Source organism: Staurois parvus, unplaced genomic scaffold (genome assembly GCF_062004578.1).
Source record: "Staurois parvus isolate SC_StPar_1 unplaced genomic scaffold, SC_StPar_1.0 ptg003781l, whole genome shotgun sequence".
NCBI classification, from domain to species: Eukaryota; Metazoa; Chordata; class Amphibia; order Anura; family Ranidae; genus Staurois; species Staurois parvus.
In genome coordinates, this window is record NW_028321577.1 from 12,059 (window position 1) to 37,619 (window position 25,561).

Below are 25,561 nucleotides of genomic sequence, written 5' to 3' on the forward strand. Positions count from 1 at the left end.
ACCGCCAGTGGCTAGATGACGATTTCGTTTCCTATTGGCTGCCGTTCTTCCCGTTCTGTGTACAGCCTGTCTGGGCTGGGAAAATCCGTATTTGTCAACTAGGTAACCTGTGATCATGGCGTCTGCTGATCCGTATCCCAGGTCCTCCATCGTAGATGACTTCAACTATGGGTCCAATGTCGCCTCGGCCAGTATTCACATCCGTATGGGTGAGCATGAAGCTGTGTGTCCAATGAAGTGTCCATCTGTGACAGATCTCAATGACTGCACAGGAATGTCTTCTAGCCTGGTATGGTAACGACTGCCCCGGCTCTATAGATTGTAACCTGAAACTGACGGTTCACACAGGAGGAATTCTTTTAAACTGTTGGCGTATAATAATAATTTTATATTTAGTAAAGCTGACCATCCACTATACCAGTGGTCTCCAAACTGTGGCCTGGGGCCGGATGTGGCCCTTTGCTTGCTTCTATCTCTTAGATTGTAAGCTCCAAGGATCAGGGCCCTCCTAACCCTCTTGTATTGTTGCTGTATTGTCTCCCTTTATATTGTAAATCCTGTATAATAATAATTCTATCCAGCCTTTTGGGCACTGTTCCTACCACTGACAACAACGGGGCATAATCCCTGTCACTGATACCAACAATAAGGCACTATTCCTACCAATGACACCAACAATGGGACTCTATTCCTGCCAATTATATCATTGGCAGGGCACTATTCTTCCCACTGACACCAACGATGGGGCACTATTCCGTCCCCTGGCCCCAACAATGGAGCAATACTTCTCCCACTGATGCCAATGATGATGATTATTATTATACGGGATTTATATAACACCAACAGTTTTCTCAGTGCTTTACAATATAACGGGAGACAATACAGCAACAATACAGTTCAATACAAGAGGGATAGGAGGGCCCTGCTCCTTGGAGCTTACAGTCTAGGAGGGAGGGGCTAGTGGTACAAAAGGTAGTAACTATGGGGGATGGACTGGTTGGAAGAGTAGAAGATTCCATCATTAGCTGAAGGCAGGATAGGCTTCCCTGAAGAGATAGGTTTTCAGAGATTGCCTAAAAGTGAGCAGAGTAGGCAATAGTCGGATAGATTGGGGTAGAGAGTTGCAGAGGATGGGGGAAGCTCTGGAGAAGTCCTGGAGATGAGCATGGGAGGAGGAGACAAGGGAGCTAGAGAGCAGGAGGTCATTGGAGGAGTAGAGAGACCGTTTGGGTGATATTTGGAGACAAGATTGGTGATGTAATTTGGTGAGTTATAAATGGCTTTATATGTTATTGTTAATGTTTTGAATTTTATTAATTGGGCAATGGGAAGCCAGTGGAGGGATTGGCAGATAGGGGTGGCAGATACGGGACGGTTAATAAGATGGATGAGTCTGGCAGCAGCATTCGTGATAGACTGAAGAGGGGATAGCCTGCAATAAGGTAGGCCAATGAGGATGGGCCATTGTTTACTTCCTTTGAAGCCAGGACATTTTCTGCTTTCACTGGCCACAGTCTGGCCCCTCCAAAATCTTAAGGACACTAAACTGGCCATTTGTTTAGAAACTTTGGAGACCCCTGCACTATAATGTTTGGTTGTACATCCTCCTTCAGATCTACCTTCAACTATGCAGGGCAAGAACCTGCCTGATTGGATACAGATTGAACAGATAAGGCAGGTCCTCCTTTTACAAGTTTTGGTAAATCTAAAAGAGATTGTACAATCAGATTATATAGTGTATGGGCAGATTTAGATCTGCCATCAATCATAGTACAAGAGCCTGTCTGATTTGATACTTGTTGAGTGGTTTGTTTAGGTGTGAATTCATATTATGTAGTTTTGATAAAAATAAAGATGCTCGACCTCACGTAGATGTGCTGACAGGACGGACTAGGCGGACTCTGATCACTGCCGTCCATGTGGCGGTGCTGACCAATTACAATCTATCTAGTTCATCCTGGCAGTGCAGGATGGAGAGAGGAGAAAGCAGCGGGGATTTCAAATCCCCAGAACAGTGGAGCATACACTATGTTATCTCCTTCACACTTCCCAATATGAGTTCACACCATTTCCCAATGAGTTCACACCTAAACAATCCATTCAACTAGTATCAAATCAGACAGGTCCTTGTACTTAATCCCTGGACCAGTGGAGTGGCTTGCTGACAGCTCCGGATAACTTTGATACTCCTGTACTTGTGGAGTGGGACCAAAAATGTCAGTAGGCTGTAATCCAATCCTGGCATTCTTAGGATGCCCTCGCCTTGCTGCCCTCACAAGACTGGGGAAGTCTAGGGATTCTACAATAACAAATAAAACAGAGGGCACACTGGCCTAGTGCATTACCCTAAAATATGGCTTTATTAAGTAAAACAGTAAGTAATATACTCACAAAGTGAGCTAAAAGTACACGCTTATCGCATAGAAACAGCACAGTCCAATCCACAGTACATCATAAAGTACAGAATGATGAAATCTCAACAGGCTGATGTGTTTTGAGGACTTAGCCTCTTCCTCAGAGCTTGTTGGCTAGTTTCTTCTTTTCCTACCATAGCCACACAGCCTAGGGCTGCATGAGAATTGCTGGATCTCCCATTGCCCCCACCTTGATGCACTGTCCCTCCATAGTGAACCCCCACCACGCATTACATGCATATGGTGGCTAGGCAACGAATAGGCTGTAATTCTGCTTTGGGCTTGCGTCCAAGTGGGAACAATACTTTCTGCTGCATTTGGTTTGTGGCTGGGCGGCTGAAGTGCTGTGCCCACCATTTCTTTCACAGGGATGCACAAATGATATCGCCCGACGCTCAGGATATGAAGTTCTGGGCGCCAGGCAGGTTTTTTTTTTTGTTTTTTTTTTTATTTAGCCCTACTGCAGGCAAGCAGCAATCTGGCTCTTCCGGGTAGGGGGTGCGTGCACCTTCTGCCCCGGCTGTGCTGTCATTTGTTCCAGCAGTGACATGCCAGTCACTGGGTTCTGGCTAATGATTTATGGCCGGAACCCAGTGATCAGCAGAGCGAATGACAGGAGAGCCCTGTGTGGTTTTCCCAACACAGGGCTCTCTGCAGTGATGTGCCAGCTTTTGTCTCCCTGCAAAGCAGGGAATAAAAAACAGTACATTGCTTAGTGAAAACAGCACACAGTTAACATTAAGATTAACCGAATCTGTGTTTATTTGTTTATAAGAACAAGCAGATTGTCAAGAGGGACAAGTAGATTGGGACCCTCTTGTCCCTTGGACAAGTAGTTTTTTGAAAAATTTCCACACCCCTGTATGTGAATTAGTAGAGAATTTAAAACTGAACTTCAAGCACAAAAATGTTTATATAAATATGTTCCTCAATAGCCACGAGGGCTATAAATTCACTTTGCATGCACAAAATGCCTTTGCAAACGCCGATAATACTTTGTAAACGTGGCAGTGACATCACCACATTACTGTACATAGTCTGTGCAGAGAGCAGAGCTGTGGGAGGGACCCAGCAGGCTCCACCCACTACAGGCTGCCTGCAGAAAAGTACAGGTGGAGGCAGAGATGAGACCAATCACCCTACACAAGGGCAGAGAGCAGCGGTGACCACTCTATTTTACAAGCAGCTCCTGCACAGAGTCAGTGTCACACTGGATTACTTCACAGATCTAGAATAAATACAGCACACCAGGATTCAAATAAAAATACACCTGACTTTTATATTTAGACAATATTTACTTATCTCAGGGTTCAGCTTCTAGCAATGGGGAAGATTAGAAAAGGAAAATATAGGGAGAAAAGGTAATAGAAAGGGACTGACGGAAGGGGGAGGGGGGACCTGGTATGTGGCACTGACTCTTAAATGTCGAAGTAGTTTGTGCCATGGTTTGATGGTAATTGTTCTCAAGTAACAATTGTACTGTGCATGTTCTGGGACATATAAACATGTAATAAAGGATCAAATGATTTGGCTGACATTGTATGCAGTACACTCTTTTGATTTTAATTTGATCATTTTTGAAACGCTGATCAAGCTGAAAAAATAAGGTGTGTGTAGGTTACTGTGGCAAAAAAATAAGACCCCTTCCACATGCCTGTCCAGCTGCAGTGCATCCCTCCCAGCACTTTGTATGTCCTAGGAGAAAAAGGTGCCACATCCAGCCCCGCTGCAAAGTGTTTGGCAGACTGCACCCGTGCTAGGGCCCTGTGCGGACGAGGTTCCAAAACGCAGAAAACCTGCATCCCTGAACATTGTGCCTGAAAGCACAGGGCCCTAATTGCAGGGAGCATTTGGAACAATGTTCAGCTGCAGCTAGCCATTGACTGGACAGGCTGCCTGCAGCAGGGCTGGACACTGCACCTTTCTCTCGCAGGCGCACTAAAACAGGTGGGGCAGCAGCAGGTGAAGGGGCCAGTGTGCAAGGAACCTAATAGGAGCATTATCAAAATAAGAAACTGCATAATGATCATTATGTGTGTGGCCAGTATTAGATACACTGACTAAGCAGCATAGCACATCCTTTTTTTTTTTTTATAATGTTGATGGATAATTTGAAATTATGGCTGATAAACATCTTGAAAGCAAATCTCCCTGCAGACAGGGCAACTTTAGGCAGCCAAGTTTCTTTCACTGTTTAGAAATAAGTTAATTGTGTCCAACTTTGCATTATATTACTTCACATATGATGTAAAAGTACAGAATTTCAAACAAGTGAGGTAATTGTTCAATTTTTTTTCTGGGCTCAACTGTTTAAATAATTTTTAGGTCCTGGGCTTAACCGTTCAATCTATTTTTAAATTCTGGGCTCAACTGTTTAAATTATTTTTAGACCCTGGGCTCAACAGTTCAATCTATTTTAGATCCTAGGCTCAACTGTTTAAATTATTTTTAGATTCTGGGCTTAACAGTTCAATATATTTTTAGACCCTGGGCTCAACAGTTCAATCCATTATAGATCCTAGGCTCAATTGTTTAAATTATTTTTAGATTCTGGGCTCAACAGTTCAATCTATTTTTACATTCTGGGCTCAACTGACTGAACTATTTTTAGATCCTGGGCTCAACTGTTTAAATTATTTCTAGATTCTAGGCTCAACTGTTTAAATTATTTTTATTATTATTATTATTTATTATTATACAATATTTATATAGCGCCAAAAGGTTTGCTCAGCGCTGTACATTATAGTGGGGGACAGAACATGAGACAATACAGTAACAAAACAATACACGAGGGGTTCGAGGGCCCTGCTCTTTCGAGTTTACAATCTAGGAGATTGTTTTATGGGTACAGTGTTGCATGACTGTGCAATTGCCATTCAAAGTGTGACAGCACTGAAAGCTGAAAATTGGCCTGGGCAGGAAGGAGGTAAACGTGCCCGGTATTGAAGTGGTTAAGGATATATTAATTACAGCATGTACTAATGTGACAGAACAATACCAATACAATGCAAAACATGAGGGGATCGATGGCCCTGCTCTTTCGAGCTTACAATCTAGGAGGGAGGGGAAAGTGGTACAGGAGGAAGTGGCTGTAGGGCATGGAGTGGTAGGAGGAGTGGAGGAGATCGGCTGTTAAGTGAGGGTGGGGTAGGCTTCCCTGAAGAGATGGGTTTTCAGGGTGCGCCTAAAGGTGAGGAGGGTAGATCATGGGCTCAACTGTTTAAAAATGGATTGAACAGTTGAGCCCAGGATCTAAAAATAGTTTAATCAGTTGAGGCCATAATTTAAAAATCGATCAAACAATTTTTTTTGATTTTCACCTGATGATCTGACCAGTAACACACATCCTGTCCTAGGGTGACAGCTCACTCACTGTACTGCATTTATAGAGCAGCAGCATTGTCACCCTAGAATAGGACTACAGAACACTTCCTACAAAAGTGCAGCACTTGAAGTTTTTAGTTCATTAGATTGCTGGCAGGATCAACAGGTATTTTTTAAATTTTTTCAAACAGATATAACAATGCATTTAAAGGAGAAGTAGGGTCAACATTCTCTTCTTTTCAGTGAGCGCTGCAGGGGCAGAGCAGGGAGCCAATGATTGACAGTCATTGGCTCTCTGCTCACTGGAGACGGAGAACTGAGCAATCAGTGGGCTTTGATTGCTCAATTCTCAGTCTTAGAGGCGGCAGGGGACAGATGCAGCATGGGACCGAAGCTGCATCTACATAGGTGAGTATGACTGTTTGTTTTTAAAATTCCACACCTCTCTTTTAACGATATATTTAACATACCAAAAGGGAGCAAATAAGAAAACATTGTTACGGTTTACATACACTTAAAGTGATACTAAACACACACTGTTTAATTCACATTATACATTCTCTATCTGTTTGTGGATGGTTGCACTGTGATATTTTATTAAAAATCCAAGTACATTTTTTCCTATTCGGTATACAGAATTGGTATACAGCTGTCACATGACCCAGCTCTTTCCTAGCCTGTCTGTAGGAGGAGCTTCTAGTCCTCTGCTGCTGGTCACATGTTCAAAATAAAAAAACACAGCCTTTAGAATACAGAGTAAAAATATATAATATCAATAAACTGTTTTAAATTGTCATACAATTATATATTTGAAATAAAATCTTTATTATTTTTTGGCAATAATGTGGTGTGGACAGATTTCTGCCAGTCACAGGCTGTGTCACGCCCCTCCAGCCTGCATCTTAGAATAACGGGGAGATGAAGCCACCATTAATCAAGACATAATATCCTGCCCCCCATTGTGTTTAGCTGGTTAGTGGGAATGGAGGAGGAAAGAGGGAGTGGGCTGTCATTTACCATTGTGTGTATTATTATTATTATTATTATTATTATACAGGATTTATATAGTGCCAACAGTTTGCACAGCGCTTTACAATATAAGGGAGACAATACAATTACATTACATTTCAGTACAGAAGGAATATGAGGGCCCTGCTCGTGCAGCTTACAATCTAAAGGAAGGGGTAGGTGATAGCTGCAGGGGATGATATGGTGGAGGTGATTCAAGTACAGTTCTTAGGCGGAGGTGGGGTAGGCTTCCCTGAATAAATGAGTTTTCAAACATCGCCTAAAGGCAGACAGGGTGGGGGCTGACCGGACATACTGTGGTAGGGAGTTCCAGAGGATGGGAGAGGCTCTGTAGAAGTCCTGGAGGCGAGCGTGGGAGGAGGTGGTGAGGGAGCTAGAGAGGAAGATATCTTGGGAGGAGCAGGGTGGGTGATTTGAGCGGTATCTGCGAATGAGGTTGGTGATGTAGCTAGGGGCAGTGTTGTGGTTGGCTTTGTAAGCTGTGGTTAGTATTTTGAATTTTAAACGTTGAGTTGGTGAAAGCCAGTGAAGGGATTGGCAGAGAGGGGCAGCAGTCAGTGTACACCCATATGTTTGACTCTATAGTCACATGGGTTGGCTAAGATGTGATAGGGAGGAAATGCTCAGGGTAAAAGTACACTGAAAAAATGAGCATGTGCACTAGCAGCCAACATTGCTCTGCAAAATCCCCAACTGCAGTGGGGACATGGACAGGAGGTGGAGGGCAGCAGGGTCAGACAGGTTTTTTACAGAAAAAACAAAATGAATCCCATAGTGATTGAGTGAGTATAAACAGCACGTAATACAGCATTTATTTATTTTTAACAATATGGGTTTGACACTAAAGTATCTCAAGTTATGGTAAATAAGTTAAGTTGAACTTGTTCAGTGTCCTACTTGAAAAAGTGGGTTAGCACTGTATATCAGAACTGAAGGACAAAAATTGTGAAATCCGTTCTATTAGTATTGGTAAGCTAAGTTCTAATTACAATGCTCTACAGTAACATTTCCTAGAAAAGCTAGTCTTTCTCGATCAGGGTCCTCCAGAGGTTGCTAGGAGTTTATTGAGCAATACTCAATTTCTGCCTCTCAGATTAGTAACCACTGACACCAATGATGTTTTCAAATTTCTGTAAAGAGGGCATTATACCCACCAACGACCAACGTAAGGAGCATCCTTCCTGCTTACTACCTTGCTAATGTACTGTGAGCTGTAGATACAGTAATTTTTGTCAGTGGTTCCCTGAGACTTCTAAGTTATTTTAAGGGTTACTCCATGTTATAAAGGTTGGGAAACTCTGTTGTAGAGGAATGGTCTGTGAGTTCTCTGTTTTGTATTGTTTGTTTCTTACTGATGCTGTAATCCCACACTTACCAATTTTTTTTTTCTTTCTAACTAGCTTTTCTACGGAAGGTCTATTCTATTTTGTCTGTACAAATTCTTCTGACCACTGTGACAGCTGCAGTATTCCTCTATTTTGACTCAATCAAGACCTTTGTTCATGAAAGGTTGGGTAGTATTTTTGTTATTCTACATGAGAATTGCATGGATGCAAATGTCAAAATAACTACCACAGATGACAAAGTGAAAGGATAAGTTCACTTTTAAAAAAAAAAATAATAATTTTGCAGGTTAGAAAATGTGCATTTACTATTTTTTTTCTTTTTTTTTTTTTTGTGGAGCTTTACGGATAGTCAGTTTTAAACTGACAGCAACAGCGCCATGGTAGTTAATTGAGAGCTGAAAGCCGACATCCACAAAGGATGTCGGTACTTGTAGTTCATTCATTCATAGAACTCTGTGAATGAATGAAGCAACTGTGTGGTACAGAGCCTTGCATGGCCACGCTATTTTTAAAAAGTAACAGCTAGTATGGGGAACTTCTCCCCTTACTTCTGTCACAGGGAGAGATGTCAGCAGGCAGCAGCTGGAACATGTTACATGTTTCATCCTAAAAATGGTTGGAACATGTAACATGTTCCCAAAGGTGAACTTATCCTTTAAAAAGTTCTTTAACTGTGGTAAGTAACTATGCCTTTAAAAAGGTTCTGAGCTGTGGAAGGTGAGCCCAATATAGGCAAGTAGAGGGCAAAGGACAAGTCATCCCCAATACTGGCTTACCATGCTTTGCTTGACACCTTGCTGCACTCTGAAAGGAAATTTTCGCCAGAGATTTGCAAATACACTGTAGTGAAATTTCACTTTGCAAGGAAGACCCAAGCTTGTGCAAGTAAAATGTATAAAAAAAGTAGTTTTGCTTGCACATGGTTGGATGATGGCAGTCAGCAGAGTTTCACCTCATTCACTAAGCACTGGGGAATATTTCCTTGCAAAGTGAGCAGTCTTTTTGCCTTTAGTGAATCAGCCCCCGTGTCTCTGTGTGGAGATGACCATCTTGTTAGAGGTGCAAGTTTGCTTCCTCATGTCAGAACTGCTCCTCTAATGATGGAGGAATATTCAAGCAGCAGCAGGAGAACGGCGCAGAAGTAGAGTGATGCATATCTGCAGGACCTCAGGTAAAGCATTTCTTCACCAAGGTCAAGTGAGCAGAACAGTGGCGACATCACCAAATCTTGAGGACTAGCAGTCTGAGATCAGTACCTAAAGATACTGTATACAGCAATGATGCTATAAGAAATGGAAGTCCACCTACGATTTGTTAGGAGGAATTCAAGATTTGGTGGAAACTTACCCTTAAAGACATAACAAGAATGCACATTTGCAATATTTCAAATGATTATTTACTTCTGTAGGATTTTGCTGCCACTCATTTTTTTTCTGTAATTTTTTGCATTACTAAGCATGGGCAGTAAAAACCATAGCTTGCAAAGCAGGAACACTGATTAATTACTAGTGTGTGAGAGATCAGATCACAAAAAGCAAGGTGTTTTCTGCTGCTAAATTCTTGGGAATAAACACAAATTGGATGCTGCTTTGCTTAAGCTGCTTGCGTGCCAGCGTGAAGGAAAACTGCTGGAGACAGCCCCGTTTCACAGAGGTATAGCAATAACTACAATGTCATGTGGTATTTATCTTTTTGAAAAAGTCAACACTAGATTGGATGGTTAAATAAATATACAGGTAAATTAGAAAAGCTCTTTAACTCAGATTATGCATTTTCATTTCTAGCCCTGCTTTACTTCTACTCTGTGCCATCGGATCACTGGGTACAATTATCGCCCTGACGATCTACAGGCATCAACATCCAGTGAACCTGTATCTGTTATTTGGATTTGTAAGTCTACATTTTATAATCAAACACTTAGTGCACATCTCTCCTTCTATACCGGTTCAATATGTACAAATGATACCTCATATATAAAAAATTAAACAAACTATATAAATATATGATAAATGCAAAATCAGTATCCAAAAACAATAACAAACTTGTGAATAAATTAATATCCTATATATTGACACTTAAAAGTCACACTTTCACCCTTGAAAGTCCAAAAATATAAATCATAAATCCTCTTTAGTGTAAGTGAATTTATCCAAATATATTCTTCAATATAATAGTTCCAAAATCTGATCCATAATCACCGTGTACCTCCAAAAAATGAAAATTAAAACTAGATTGTGTATTGTCCTCAATATATCAGTGATTAAATCATATATACATATGTGAAAAATTGTGCAAACACAAAAAAAACAACGTGAAAACACGAGCGGTGCCAGGACATGAAATGGATACCCCAAGTCTCGGGGTATCCATTTCATCTCCTGGCACCACTCGTCGTCCGACAGAAATTCCCATTTTCTGGTGGAATAGGAGAGATCTGCAGATAATGTTTGTGGAAGATACTGTTTTGTCCAGACTGACTACATAGGAAGAAGATCATGATTTGTTACAGCTAATAGAGACCATTGTTGGGACCTGGTATAAAGTTTGTGGGATAATCCTGATGATTGATGACCCACTGGATTATTCTCTTAGAAGGCTTTTTATCACGTATTTAGGGTAAGGGTATTTACTTTAGCCACATAGAAGTGTCCACGGAGTGTTCAACGAGAAGTGATTATACAGGAGTGTACACGGAGTGCCTCACTATTTCACGTTTTCACGTTGTTTTTTTGTGTTTGCACAATTTTTCACATGTATATATGATTTAATCACTGATATATTGAGGTTAATACACTATCTAGTTTTATTTTCATTTTCTTGGAGGTACACAAGGATTATGGATCAGATTTTGGGACTATTATATTGAAGAATATATTTGGATAAATTCACTGACACTAAAGAGGATTTATAAACTATATAAATAATTGCAATCCACCATATGAAAAGTGAACAGATATTCAATCCTCCATATAGAAAGTCCACCATATAAAGAGTAAACAAGTGTCCAATCAAAAATATATCTTCAGTGAATAAACTCAATCTTGAAAGCAAATTTGTGTTCACCCATGATTCCTTCACCAAATAAATAATTAGCCTCTTACCAAAAATGTTGATCTCACTTCCAAAGATCAATACATGCTTTTGTGCTCACTCATGGCACTCATCTCTGTATTTGGATGCACTCATCTCTGTATTTAGATGCACTCATCTCTGTATTTGGATGCACTCATCTCTGTATTTGGATGCACTCATCTCTGTATTTGGATGCACTCATCTCTGTATTTGGATGCTCTCATCTCTGTATTTGGATGCACTCATCTCTGTATTTGGATGCTCTCATCTCTGTATTTGGATGCACTCATCTCCGTATTTGGATGCTCTCATCTCCGTATTTGGATGCTCTCACCTCCGTAGTCGGATACTCTCACCTCCGTAGTCGGATACTCTCACCTCCGTAGTCGGATACTCTCACCTCCGTAGTCGGATACTCTCACCTCCGTAGTCGGATACTCTCACCTCCGTAGTCGGATACTCTCACCTCCGTAGTCGGATACTCTCACCTCCGTAGTCGGATACTCTCACCTCCGTAGTCGGATACTCTCACCTCCGTAGTCGGATACTCTCACCTCCGTAGTCGGATACTCTCAACACCTCCTCCATATGTTATGTCAAGACTCCGCAGGAATCTCCTTATGTAGTGGAAAAATAAACCCTCTGGAGGAGAAGATCAAGAGGCCACAGTGGTGTTATAACGTAAAAGCAAATTTTATTTAAAATAGACATATACTCACAAACTGAGGAATATAAGCACGCATATAACAGACGCTGAAGCTCCGAGTGTCGGCTTGTGTGTGATATCATCGTCTAGGCCCCGCCCAACATGTTTCGCCACAAATTGGCATCTATATTTTATTTCAGATATGTTTGTAATGGGAAAATAATTGTTCATTTGAATTTTTTTTTTTTTATCAGTTCTTTATTGATATTTTGTATGCAACAACACGCAGATTATACACAGCTTAAAAGTATAATCAAAGAACATGTATCCACTTATGAAATATTGTCCACATTTCAGATCACAGTTTATAATGAATATACAAACAACCATACTGTATGAGTCCTTGTACAGCCTATGGAGAATAGAATAGACACTTTGCCAAATATACTATGTGTATATTCCTTAAGGTCAGTGTTTTTAAATGAGTGATGTGGGTAAGAGGAAGAAAATGTTGTAAAATCATAATGAGCTGTATAACCGCAGATGTGCATGTTGTGGTTCATACGTGGCTTATAAATTGTATATAGGCAAAAGCTTTCAAGCTTGTGTTATCTAATGACCAGTTAAATGTCAAGGCCAGACAAGAAAATCCTTCTAATGGGAGTTTGATTCTGGCATGATTTAAGTTAACAAACACATAAAAAATGTTCTGATGACTGATGAGAATTATGCTCCATGGTTTCAGTTTCAGGATACTCACTTAAACTTATGATTCAAAGGGGGTTATTTGCTAAAACCGCACAGTGCATAATCTAGTGCAGCTCTACATAGAAACCAATCAGCTTCCAGGTTTTATTGTCAAATCTTAACTGAACAAGCTGATTGGCTACCATGCACAGCTGCACAATATTCTGAGTGTGCCAGTTTTAGTAAATCCACCCTAATGCAGGCCATACATGGGTCGAATTCCAAACAAATTTTCTTTAGAAAATCAGAAGTTTTTGTTATCTGATGGTGCCACCATTGGTTTCGAAATTTGATCAACCAACCCTTTCATTTCACCTTGTGTTGCTACAGAAAATAATTTTCATGGTCAACAATTTTGTTTTCCTTTCAGGTCACAGCTCATGCTCATTTCTTTTTTAGTTACACTTCACGCATGATTCTCCCATCATTGATTAGAAGTTTATTCCTTTTTCAAAAAATTGCCAACATGCCCAATCACTCAAATTCGATGGTCGCTCAAAAAATCGGCTGTTGCTGTGGCCCACTAATGGTGCGAAATTCGAACGAAAATTCTTAGAAAAGATTTTCAAAAGGAAAATTCTTTTTCGGAATTTGACCCATGTATTGCTGGCTTAAGTGTCCTTAACTAAAAAAAACGTTTGGACATTTACCAAGCTGCAAATACATTGTATTAGTCATTGGATACTTTGGAATTTACTGACTGATTCATCTTTATTTTATAGACTTTACTGGAAGCTGTTACTGTTGGTATTGCAGGTAATTGTTTCTTGTTTAGCTTATGAACTATGGCTGTTGTTTTTTTATACACATTGCATAGTTATGCTTGCCTATTGTATGTTTACTCTAATTTCTCTATATGTATTTTTCAGTGACGTTCTATGAGGTGGCTGTGGTTCTACAGGCATTTATACTGACTGGTGCTGTGTTCCTTGGCCTTACTGCATACACATTCCAGACCAAGAAAGACTTCAGCAAGTTTGGGGCTGGGTATGTTTGTTTGCAGGCACTTTGGAACAATATGATTGCAGTTTTTTGTTCATGCAGCTGAACGGAACATGTAAAACTGGTTTTATGAATTTCATGTGACATTTTTGTTCTTTGTTGTTCTTTGCGTCTTGGCACAAGAGACAAGGATGGCAAACTGAAAGTAAAATTTGGTGTATTATTTAATGATGACCAATGAGCCAATTTATTTGAAGCCATGGTTGGAACTCTAAAAGCTGCCAAACGTAAGAAAATTGCACAAACCAAATTGTGTGAAGCATGTCGCACAAAAGAAGTTCTGGGACTTGTTCACACAGTTTGGTTTGCACAATTGCACCGTGATTTGTCGTGCAACAATCGCGGCAGAATCGTCCTACATTTTTAGGTGCCATTGAAACTAATGGCATCTGAACACTCTGATGTGCGAGCTGACATTTTTAACAGTGTGTTTTGAAATTGCAGGCAGAATCACTGTGATTCCACCCTCGATTCAAAACACCTGTATTTGAACAGATCCTTAAAGCGGAACTTCACCCTGAAACATTTTTGGAATTTTTTTTTTTTTATAGGGAGTGGATACCCACTCCCACTAGGCAATCCAAGTAGACATTCAGCAACCTCCTGGTGCACGTGACAAGTCCCAGGAGGCTGCAGGCCCATTCAGAAGTGCAGAGCGACCTTCACATGCGCAGTGGGCAGCTGGCTGTGATGACAGTGGGACCTGAAGACCAGGGAAGAACCAGTCAGTATTTGTAGCTGCTGACTTTTATTTATTTAGGACAGCTCCTCTCTAAGAGTCCGCTTCACATTTCTAAGTTTTCTGTTCATATCTTAGCAAGGATATAGACACCTCACACATCCAGCATTGTTATTAAATCCAAAGCCAAAAATGGAATATATTTGCAGGTTACCAATCGTTCAATGTAGTGGCTGTATTAGGGTTTGGGGGGTTAGGCTTTTTTCCCTGATGTTTTCTCCTGTGATCTGGGCAGTTAAACACCTCATGTATTAGAGTGCCTCCACTCTGGATGAAGGATCACAGGGGGCACCTTTTGGACAGCATTATTGTTAGTCTGGGGGGAGGGGAGTGTTAGAAGTACTGGATGATTTAAATACACTAACAAATTGAAGCTTAACGCCAGCTAATACTTTTATAATCGGTTACAGCTATTATTTTTTAGCCCTTTTGAGATAAAAGGTTTACATGAATAAATAAAAGCTGATCATTTTAAGGACCCCTGCCAGCATTAATTGGACTTACTAACTGGATCACCGGGTGAAAATAAATGTGATGGCTGTATTAGTTTTCTTTTTTCAGGTTCTTTTCTTCTAAGAACTGGTAAAGTGCAATATAATGTAAATGTTTGCTTTTGGGTTTAATACTGCTTTAATATCCAATCTAGATATACACCTATGTGCCTTTCATGCAAGGGCATGCATTCATATACCCTGCCTAGGCCATTCTTTCTGTCATCCTCTTATAGCAGTTAAGCGATTTTTGATATCCTGGACCCAGCAGATTGCTGTTCCCGGTACATATGATCACAATGTCAAGAAAGCGGTTTTGAATTAACCTCATTCATAACAGCTCTGCTTCTTTTACCAGTAAGTTGTGATTGACCCACAGCTACCAAATGGTACCTGGGCCAATCACAGCACCCTCTACCATGTGATTAGCTGTAGCCAATCACAGATCGCTAGTAATCACCTCTGTTATGAATTAAATTCATTCATGACAATTCAAAGCTGTTATAATGATCACCATTGTAACAGCAAAGTGTAAAACATTTTTTATTTTAACATACCGTCACCAGTCAGTGTCCCTGATCACCGTCACACCAGTCATATGATGACGTTGTACTACACTGATGACAGTATGTACAAAAATAATAATTCTGGGGACAAGAATGTAATTTCTTAATTATTCTAAAAATTGTGACAAAAAATTAGTGTCAAAAAAACCCTCCATGCCTCTTACTAAATACCTCAGACTGTCTACTTTCCAAAACGGGGCTATTTGGGTGGTAATTGTACTGTACTGTCCTGGCAATTTAAGGGCCTCAAGAAATGTGATAAGTCGTCAGCACATCAGGATTGATCTGTTTTCTAATTTTTATACCATAGTTTGTAGATGCTACAACTTTCATACAAACCAATTAATATAAACTTATTGGTATTTTTTTTTTTCCTTTTTTTTACCAAACACATGTAGCAGAACACATTTTGGCCTAAATTTATACAGTAATTTTATATTTTTTATTGGACATGTTTTATAACAAAGTAAAAATTCTTTTTCCAAAAATAAAAAACTCAGTGGGGATCAAATACCACCAAAGAAAGCTCTGTTTGTGTGAAAAATGATATTAAAAAAATATAAATTCTCTTATTCGTACAGTTTTGCATGACCACGCAATTACACAGTGCCGAATAGCAAAAAAAATGGCCTGGTCATGACGGGGGAAAAAATCTTCCAGAGCTTCTGTGGTCAACAGTGCTTGTGAAAGTGTTTTTATGGTACAGTTGGTATTGGTCTTTCTAATAGAATGAGCATACTGTAGAATACGTCTGTCAATCCTGAGGATCTTCCTTTTAATGCGTAAATGCATGTTTAGCTGTTACCAGATTGTTAAATATTATCATATTATTCACAAATTGTATGTGTATGTGTGTGTATATATATATATATATATATATGTATGTATGTATGTGTATGTATATATCCTACATTCATTAGTGTTACCAGAACCAGCTCATATGGACCACTAAAGCTGGCCACGCTTGTTACAATCTGAATGTGCACTCTGTTTTATATATACTAACAATGATGCAGTGCCTTGCCTTGCCCGAGTGAATATATATAGATGCTGATAGACCTAAAATTGGATAGTACTATATATAGCCAGCCTAACATTGCAGAGCAGATATAGGAAGATAGTTACAGTAGTTCCTTCACATGTGTTACATCTTATGCTATTGTAGTTCAGTGGTACAGAGTTGCTGTGATTTGTGGACTGATACCAAGTTATGCTTTGCTACTACATGGCACAAGTAAAGGTATTAATAAAAAGCATAAACTGCCAGCTGTAATAAATGTATATCTAGTGGTGGTTATAAGTAAAAAAGTGGCTTGGGTAAGCTACAAAACGTCTTCAACTTTACAGAGACCAATTGAACTTGACTAACCACTGCTAGCTATACAATGACCTGGCTGACTTAGGGCTCATGTGCACGGAGCATTTGGAAAACTCTGCTGAATGATGGAAACTGACTGCTGGAAAATGTACGTTAAAAAATGTCAGTTTAGCCGCGTTTGCATACCGCATTTATGTGCATTTGCGTTTAGAAGTGTTTTTAAAAAATAACCTCAGGAGACTTTCCCAAATGTCCAGAATGCACTGAAAAATAGTAAATAACTATTTCAGACATTTTGAGAGGAATAGAGAGCAGAAGCAGAGAGAGCAAGTATGCATTGAGATTATCTGTCTTTTCTGGTTGGGAATAGAGAGAGCAGAAGCAGAGAGAGCAGTATGCGTTGATATTAGCTGTCTTTTCTGTTTGGGAATAGAGAGAGCAGAAGCAGAAAGAGCAGTATGTGTTGAGATTACCTGTCTTTTCTGGTTGTCTTCACTATGGATCCCATCATGAGCATAACGCAGCACGTTCTACCATTTTTTTCCTTCACGCAAAACCTGGAACTGACTGCGCTGGTGTACCAGGTCCATTTGAATACTAGGAAAACGTTTTTCATGCATTTCTGATAATGAAAAAAGGCTCCGGACAGCATCTGGACATGGAACAGTTAAAAAACGCTTCTAAACGCAAACGCGGTTAACCGTGCTTACACGTGTTTACAAGCATTTGTCGTTTGAAACGCCGGTAAAATCTACTCCTGAACACAAGTTTTAAAAAAACTACAGTCGTTTACAGGCAGTTGAGTTTACAGTCGTTTACAGGCAGTTGAGTTTACAGTCGTTTACAGGAAGTTTAGTTTACAGTCGTTTACAGACAGTTGAGTTTACAGTTAATGACATAGTGTACATGGACACATAGGAAAACATTAGGGAGAGTTCAGGGGCTGCTGAAAAAATGCTGAACAGCTCCTGAACATCAGTTTAGGAGCTGCAGTGTACATGAGCCCTAAGAAGCATTGCAAACATACTAACTGTATATTTTTACTTTTGTAGGCTCTTTGCTGGGTTATGGATTTTGATCCTTGCTGGATTTCTTAGGGTAAGCTTCATTTTTATTTTTTTGTAAGAAAAGCTCCTTCCTGGCCTATACCATATTATCAGCATGTCTAAAAGTACTTGTGGTATCACTTGATGTGCACCTTTCCTGATGTAAGGGCCATTATGATAAACATTGTTTTATTCTGATAACTGTATCTATGTCTTTATACAATAATAGGAGCAAGTATCTGACACAAACTTTAACATTGCCAATGATCATTTGTATAAAGTATATATTGGCCATCTGGATTTAAGCCCAAGAACATAAATGTAATATGTGGAAGATTACAAGTCCTCAGATTTAGTGGCTGTGTTCATTTTTACTTTTCAGGCTAAGAACATTTTCAGCAAATACATAAAATATGTGTTGCTCTTGCTAGAACTGCAGTGTCCTTTTGACTTCCTGTGAGATGAAACAATAATAATTAACAATAATACCATATTATCTCATTTTGTGTAAACTGTTAATCTCAGTATGCACCATATAATGGAGATGAACAAAGGCTGATCAACAAAAACCAGTCTTAGTGGCAACTATAGATACGAGGGAGGAGTGGAGAGGGAGTGTGTCATTTGCAGGATTGCCAGGTGAAAATAAAGGGAACAAAAGCCTGAAAAAGAAAACTATTGCTGCCACCTCATCTAAGGACTGGTAAGCTACAATATATTAAAGTGTTACTAAACCCATGACCCTGCATTCACTTTATCTGGTCTCCCAGAGTACACAGAACATGGAAATGCAATTATTTTAGAAAATATAAATGGCTAAATACCTTTTATCATCAGCATTTTCAGTGTCCAGACAAGCACTGGTTAAATCTTGGAAGAGGAGTTTTCATTCTGCTCTAGGAAGATGCAGAACCCCTGACCTCTGTCTGGATAGTGCTGATCACATGCACTCTTCCAAGGAAAAAAAAAAACCTCTCTAGCAATACACACCAGACTGAGCATGTGCAGAGTGTCTCCACACGATATGTCTTATCAGGAGTCAAGAGAGGGGCACTGGAAGAAGGGGAGGATCAGAGAAATCAGGATCAAACAGCATTTTAACACAATGCAGAGGAGTAACCCCTTAGGTTCCATAGTGAGTATATGAAGCATGCTATACTGCGTATATAGACTGATTTTACTGCTGTGGGTTTAGTACTTCTTTAATGTCCAGTTTTTCAGTGTAGATGCCCTTTGAAGATAACCCATGTACACACCACTGCCAGTGTTCTAGTTTGTTCTGTCCCCTATCATTCAAGATAGATATACATGGCCCAAGTATGCCACATTCCTGCTCAGCTTAAATCATTATAATAATTTGACATGGTGGGAGTTTTAAGGCAAAACAAAAGTAATGTTTTAAAATGTAAAGTTTATTTGTACAAAATGTGTTTACAATTAATATCTCAATCTCATTCATTGTATAAAATCATATTTGGATCACTTTACCACAATTTGATTTAGATTCAGCATATAATATTTATGCACATGAACATATTCAGATATTGTTTCCTAGAAGCTTGACGGGTCTCTTGGATTATATCCAATTCACCAGGAGAACCACTGAAAATGTAGATATAGATATAAAAAAGGCACTTGAAACAGAAAAAAAAAATGACTGTACTAAACTGCGTGCATTAGCGTCATACAATTATCAAAATACAGTATTGTGCTGGTGGTCCCCTGTTGGTGTCAGACTGTGTTGGGAAGATTTGCCCTCTATTCTTCTCCCGGTGACATATAAAACAAAACACTGACAGGAGTTCTAGCCCTCTCTTTGCTATAAAGACGCCTTTATTTTTTTATACTTAATCTATGTCCTTATTGGAGATATTCTTTAGGGTCCTGTCCTGGTGACAATGTTGTCACCAAGAAAAAGTCAGGAGAATTTTCCCCAATGGAACCCAATAGAGCAGGGGTATCCACACTACAGCCCTAGGGCCAAATCCGGCCTGCTCAAGAAGTGCATACGTTCTGCAACTATGTCTGGGTTCCTCCTCTGATGCAGACATGATGTAAGGGGAGGCTGTGATGGAGGACTTTGATGTAAGGGAAATCTGACGGAACTCTAATGTAAGGGGGGACTTCTAAGGCAAACTGATGTAAGATGGGGGGGAAACAGGGTACCTAAAGGAGGGACTCTGATTGGGATTCTGAATTAAAGGGGGGGGGATCGCAGAGCTCTTATGGAGGAGAAACTCTGATGGGATTGTAATGTAGGGGGGCTCTGGTGGGGACTCTGGTGTAAATGGACACTGCTTAGTTTCACTGAAGTTTTTATCTTTTGTTTCAAATCATAACATGCTGATTCCAAAAGAGATCAAAGTAAAACATATTAATTTATATGTTTTATTCATTGATTTATAAAACTTTTTTTTGTCTGTGAATATTTGCCAAATGTGCACATGGCCCTTCTGGAAAGTATAAAAACCCCTGCCATAGAGCAGTAAAATCTTTTGGTGGGAGATGCACTTTTTATTTCCTTCTACTTATGGTTTCCTCATTTTATCTTGTGAATAGTTGCTTGAACGTTGTTTTAGTTATGCATCTGTGGTCATTGCAATACTCTCACTCTTTGTTTTTTTCTTTTGCCAGTTTTTCTTTTATAGTGAGACTTTGGAGATCGTGTTAGCTGCCGGTGGAGCTTTGCTATTTTGTGGATTCATCATCTATGATACTCATTTGCTGATGCACAAATTGTCCCCAGAGGAGCACATTCTCGCTTCCATCAACCTCTATCTTGATGTCATCAATCTCTTCCTTCACCTTTTACGCTTACTAGAAGCTGTAAACAGAAAATAACTTGCAGTGCTTTGTTATCCTTTAGAATTAAAACCAAATTCAAAAAATGCAGTTTAATGATTCCATTGGTGTTTAGCCAAACATGCTGAGTTATCAATGTTTTTTTTTTTATGGAGGATATTTATTGCAGATTTTATTTGGAGATTTCAGGATAAAACAGACAAGACTGCACACGAGTAGTTAAATATATAATCTTTAAAGCATCAAAATGCATTCAGTCAACCTAGTTTCAGTTTATACCTCCTAGGCAGTTTTGCACTTTTCCTACTGCAGCTGTACCACAATACAAATATATTGATGGTGGAGGGGAAATTATATTAAAACAATTTTCTGCTATTTTTATTATGTTCTGCTGTGCAAACGACAATATATTTCCCAGGATCTTTAATGTAATTAATTTGCATAAAAGACTGTATTGGCATTTAAGCCCACCTAAAAATAACACATTTTTTGATGGCTGAAATTTCAATTAGCTGCTGGCTTTGAGAATCACACTGGGATAATATGCATTTGCCTTAAAGCCAGCAATGTGTGAAGCATTCCAATGTACAGACTTGCAGATCTCAAAATCAAAATGGCTATTTTGGCCATTTTATCTTATGAAGACAAACCTTAATTTGATACACAGGAGCTTCTGCTCTGAAGCGTTATGTACAATATGCTTCTATACCTACAACAGTATACATTTATTGAGGCTAGGAAAATAATTTGATTACCTCTCTTGGTGACAGTAAATCAAGGTACAGGTTTCTTAAATTAAAGTCTAATAAAATTCCTTAGATGTTGCTTGCACGGATTTAGTTTACACTGCATATGACATGCCTAATGGATTGTATTGGTTTGTGTATGTGTTTGATGCACAAACTGCAATTAGGAAAGCTAATGGGAATCTGTCAGGACAGACATATGAGAGCTGTCATTGTTGGTCTGTTTGAGTTTCACCTTTTGAGTTTAACCACTTAATATTGAGTCATTGCCCTTGATCAAGCATTTTTTATTAGGTACCTGTGAACATCTTATAAATCTATGCAGGAATTGCTGTTGTCAAAAACAGTAGCTAGCCCTGCCCACCCAACTACCCACCCAACTACCCAACTATTTGACGATATTGAGCAACATAATTTGGTTTTTGTGTGACACATGGAACCTAAACTGCTAGACAGAGCATTGCTTTGCTGTGCAGTGCCATGTCTTCACATATCCCTGTTTAGTTTATACTGAGTCCAGAGCTGCAGCCTGCTATTCAGTACAACAGAGAGAAGAAGCTGTCAGATTGTATGGCGAATGATTGCAGGTGGAGAAAAGCACTTTCATTTACAAAACACAAGCTGACAATAGCACAATTTACAAAACGCAAGCTGACAATTGCACAAGCAGGGACTATACTAGGATGTATAGTCATCATTTAGTAGCCAGTGAAGGTGGGGCTTAGTGCTGGCTCTACTCATGGAAATGTCCATATGACAAAAAAAAAATTAAATTTTATTTAAAGTGGAGCTCCTTAAAGTTCTGCTTTAAGGCTTTGTCCCCCACTCCCAATTAAGAATTGGCACCTTTGGGGAGCGGAGTAGCTTTTTTTTTTTTTTTTTTTTTTAAAAGTCAACTGGAACTCCACTTTGACTACCACTTTTTTCTTCTGGTGATAGTCCTTCCTTAATGCTTCTTCTGGGTCAGTAATGTGGATCAGCCTGGGAGCCTACAGTTTGACAAGCAGGTCCGCAATGGCAGCTCCCATATTTCTGTCCTTACAGGTTCCTTTTAAATATGTTTTTCTTTGTTTTTCAAAGAGAGAAAAAAAAAGTCAAGAATTTAAGCTACCTATAGACCTCAAAGGGCAATCCACCAATACTTTTTTGTAAACAATATATGTATGAGAAAATTATTTAAATATGCATGTTTATGGCTATGGATAGAAATATCAATTGGGAAAACTTAGTGACCGGAAAGTTACAGCTAGAGATAGCCAGGCAATTAGCAATTTCACGAAGTTAACAATGGCAGCCTCCATATTTTTCTCAGTACAGGTCTAACCCACATGGTCAAACAAGTTTACAGAAAAAGTTATTCCAATTGATCTTTTTTTACCCTAGGTTCACATCTGTGCTGGTTTGCCAGGCCGCGTTAGCGCAGGCATGGCAGCCTCTTCATTTGAATGGGCTGCAATGTCTGCTTTTCCCCACAGAAAAAAAGGTACATGCACCAATTTAGAAACACAGCAGCTGGGAAATTGCATGGTGTACCATGTGATTTCCCTGCAGTTGAGATGCTTGGGGGTGCCGTTAAGAATGATTGGCAGCCCTGCACATCTCTACAGGGCAGCACGTTTTGGTTGCAGGTGCTGGAGTAGCTGCGATACCTGCAACCACCCCACATAGTATGAACCTAGCCTTATTTCACAAAGTAAGATTTCACAGGATACTACTTGCCCCTGCCTTGTCCAGTATTTAAGTGGTCATTCCTTGAAGATCACTGAATTGCAAAAGGAAAATGAATTTCACTGTTCTTCAACATATGCAGTATTTTTATGTGTTACTATTAAAAGTTTGATCATCGAGTAATTTAACTTCTTTTAATAAAACATAATGAATCTATGTATTTTTGTGTGAATTTTTTCATATGTTTCAAAATTACTTAAATTTGGTAAACATCCTGCAGTAATTTTGTAGCACTGTTTTGCTTATTTATGGTATGTATATTGACAGTTATTCATTGTTTTACATTTAGGAACCCTTGCAGCTTAAGCCTAGGTTCACACTTGAGCAGGTTGTGAAGCCCACGTGTGCGTGGGCACGGCAGCCTATATTTATTCCTGTATGGTCTTGAACACATTCTAAGCTTTAAAACCCACTGACATATTTAAAAATCAATCTGCACTTTGGAAATTTGATCCATCACGTTGATGGGCTGCCTCACTGGCTAATAGTGATGTTGGAAGGGGTAGAAAAGCTCCAATGGCTTGACATTTGGATTGAGCAGGGAGACTGAAAGCTGCTATTAGGTGCCTGTACTTAATACTCATAATCAGCAGCTTCGTTTTTGGGAGACAAACTTAAATCTCACCTACAACCAACTATAAAAATATACAATTTAAAATCAAATGTGTAATCATTAAAACGTAATGTGTTTTTTTTTTTGTAATGCAACCAGTGTACATTCCTCATCCCCATGCAATATTCTGTACAGCAGCACTGGGACTTGGAAAGCAAAGGTCAGCAAAGCAGAGGACAGTACTCTGAACCAAATTAGTACATTTTTTTAGGCTGTGTTTACAAGGGAACACAGAGCTGCCTGAGTGTTTTACCACTCCGGCAGCTCTCCATTTCCACCTGTGGTAGGGGGCAATGTGCTTAACGCTGCTCCCTTTTTTTTTTTGTACACACTTTATGTGAAGTGTACAAATTGTACACTTCATTCGTGCTAATGTACCGCAATGCAATGTGCTGCCATACATTGCTGTGCAATTCGGCATGGTGCACTGCAATGAAATGCATGTCTGCATTTTAGTGCAGCAGTGCCAGATATTTTACAGTCATAAGTCTGGGTTCACACCTATGCAGTTTGCGTTTTGATCCGTTTCTGCTTTGAGTTTTTGCACAAGCGGTTTTTGATGCTTTTTTTTTTTTTTTCTTGTTGCTAAGCAGATGCAAAAACGCACTACATGCTTTTCTGCAGCATTTCCATTGAAGTCTATAGAACCAAAAACGCAACTTTTTGCATTTAAAAAGGCCCTGACTCCTTCCAAAAATGCACCGGGTAAAAACACGGAGATGTGAACCTGTCCCATAAGAAATCTTGTTAAATGGACTGCAGTGCGTTTCTGCAAAACGCTAGGAAAACACTTAGGTGTGAACCTAGGGTTAAAGTAAATCTAAAGCTAGATTTTGGGGGATAGTAAAGGGGATTATCAAAACCCCTGTAATTTTTTTTTTTTTTTTTGCCATCTATGTCCCATCAGGGATAGTTCTCTATACTTCTTGTCCTATAGGGCAAATTTACTAAAACTGGTGCAGCTGTGCATGGTAGCCAATCAGCTTTCAGCTTGTTCAAATAAGTTTTGACAATAAAACTTGGATGATTATTTGTTATGCAGAGCTGCACCAGCTTTTGCACTCTCCAGTTTTAGTAAATAACCCCCATTGATGTAACAGAAGGTCTGAGAACATCTTTCCAAAGTGAGGGAAAGGCCCTCACTGGAACTAGGTTTTAACAATTAAAACCTAACTGGGTTCTATTTTTTTAACTCTAAAAATAAAACAAAAGTTTTACTTTAAAACATTTTAAGGCTTAGGGTAGCTGTACCTAAAACAAAAAAAAAAAAAACTACCTAGACCAAGAACAAGTGTATTGCGATATTCAGTGTCTTTTAAAACTCAATTATATTTATTAAATATTGCTTTTAAATACCCCGCATAAGTATTCAATTCTGGACCTCTACCTTCACTAGCTGGATGCCTAAATATCAGCGATTTAAGAAATTCTGCCAGTCAGCTAGTATTTTATAGGTTAGTGATAGCAGCCCCTGTATGGCATGATACATCTTCTTTTGAAGCTGAACTGTGAGCAGATATAAAATACACAAATTACTGCAGCTCTACTCAGTTTGATAGTTGTATTTTTTAAATAAAAAAAAAAAATCTTTGCGCTTTTTGATTTTCTGTCTCCTGATGCTGCTTTAAAAATGGTATATGTACTTCTCTCATTCCAAACTTTACTTTAAAGTGTTACTAAACCTATGACCCTGCATTCGCTATATCAGGTCTCCCACAGTACACAGAACATGGACATGCAATTATTTTAGTAAATATAGATTGCTAAATACCTTTTCTCATCAGCAGTTAGAGCAGTCTTGTAACTTCTATCACTGTCCAGCAGAGCACTAGTTAAAGCTTGTAGGAGGAGTTTTCATTCTTCCCTGATTGTCCTATGAGGCTGCAGGACCCCCAACTCTGTGTCTGGAAAGCACTGATTGGCCCTGTGCTT

The 25,561-nt window shown here is 39.4% G+C and overlaps 1 protein-coding gene across 1 annotated transcript; it reads left to right on the plus strand.

Annotated features, from left to right (window-relative positions):
* The first annotated feature begins 27 nt into the window (after nucleotides 1-27).
* Nucleotides 28-23,172, plus strand: LOC149427421 (protein lifeguard 4-like). The gene is made up of 7 exons (XM_089668059.1): nucleotides 28-209; nucleotides 8,168-8,276; nucleotides 9,898-10,003; nucleotides 13,301-13,334; nucleotides 13,448-13,565; nucleotides 17,747-17,792; nucleotides 20,375-23,172. Exons 1-7 carry the CDS (start codon nucleotides 116-118, stop codon nucleotides 20,579-20,581), a joined length of 714 nt encoding a protein of 237 aa, XP_089524185.1. The 5' UTR covers nucleotides 28-115; the 3' UTR covers nucleotides 20,582-23,172.
* The last annotated feature ends 2,389 nt before the right edge of the window (nucleotides 23,173-25,561 follow it).

Excerpts from the sequence above, each read along its gene's own strand:
- LOC149427421 (XM_089668059.1), top strand. The coding sequence starts at position 116 with ATGGCGTCTGCTGATCCGTATCCCAGGTCCTCCATCGTAGATGACTTC. Across the intron at positions 8,277-9,897 it reads AAGACCTTTGTTCATGAAAG|CCCTGCTTTACTTCTACTCT; the intron begins GTTGGGTAGTAT and ends TTTCATTTCTAG. Across the intron at positions 13,335-13,447 it reads TGTTACTGTTGGTATTGCAG|TGACGTTCTATGAGGTGGCT; the intron begins GTAATTGTTTCT and ends TGTATTTTTCAG.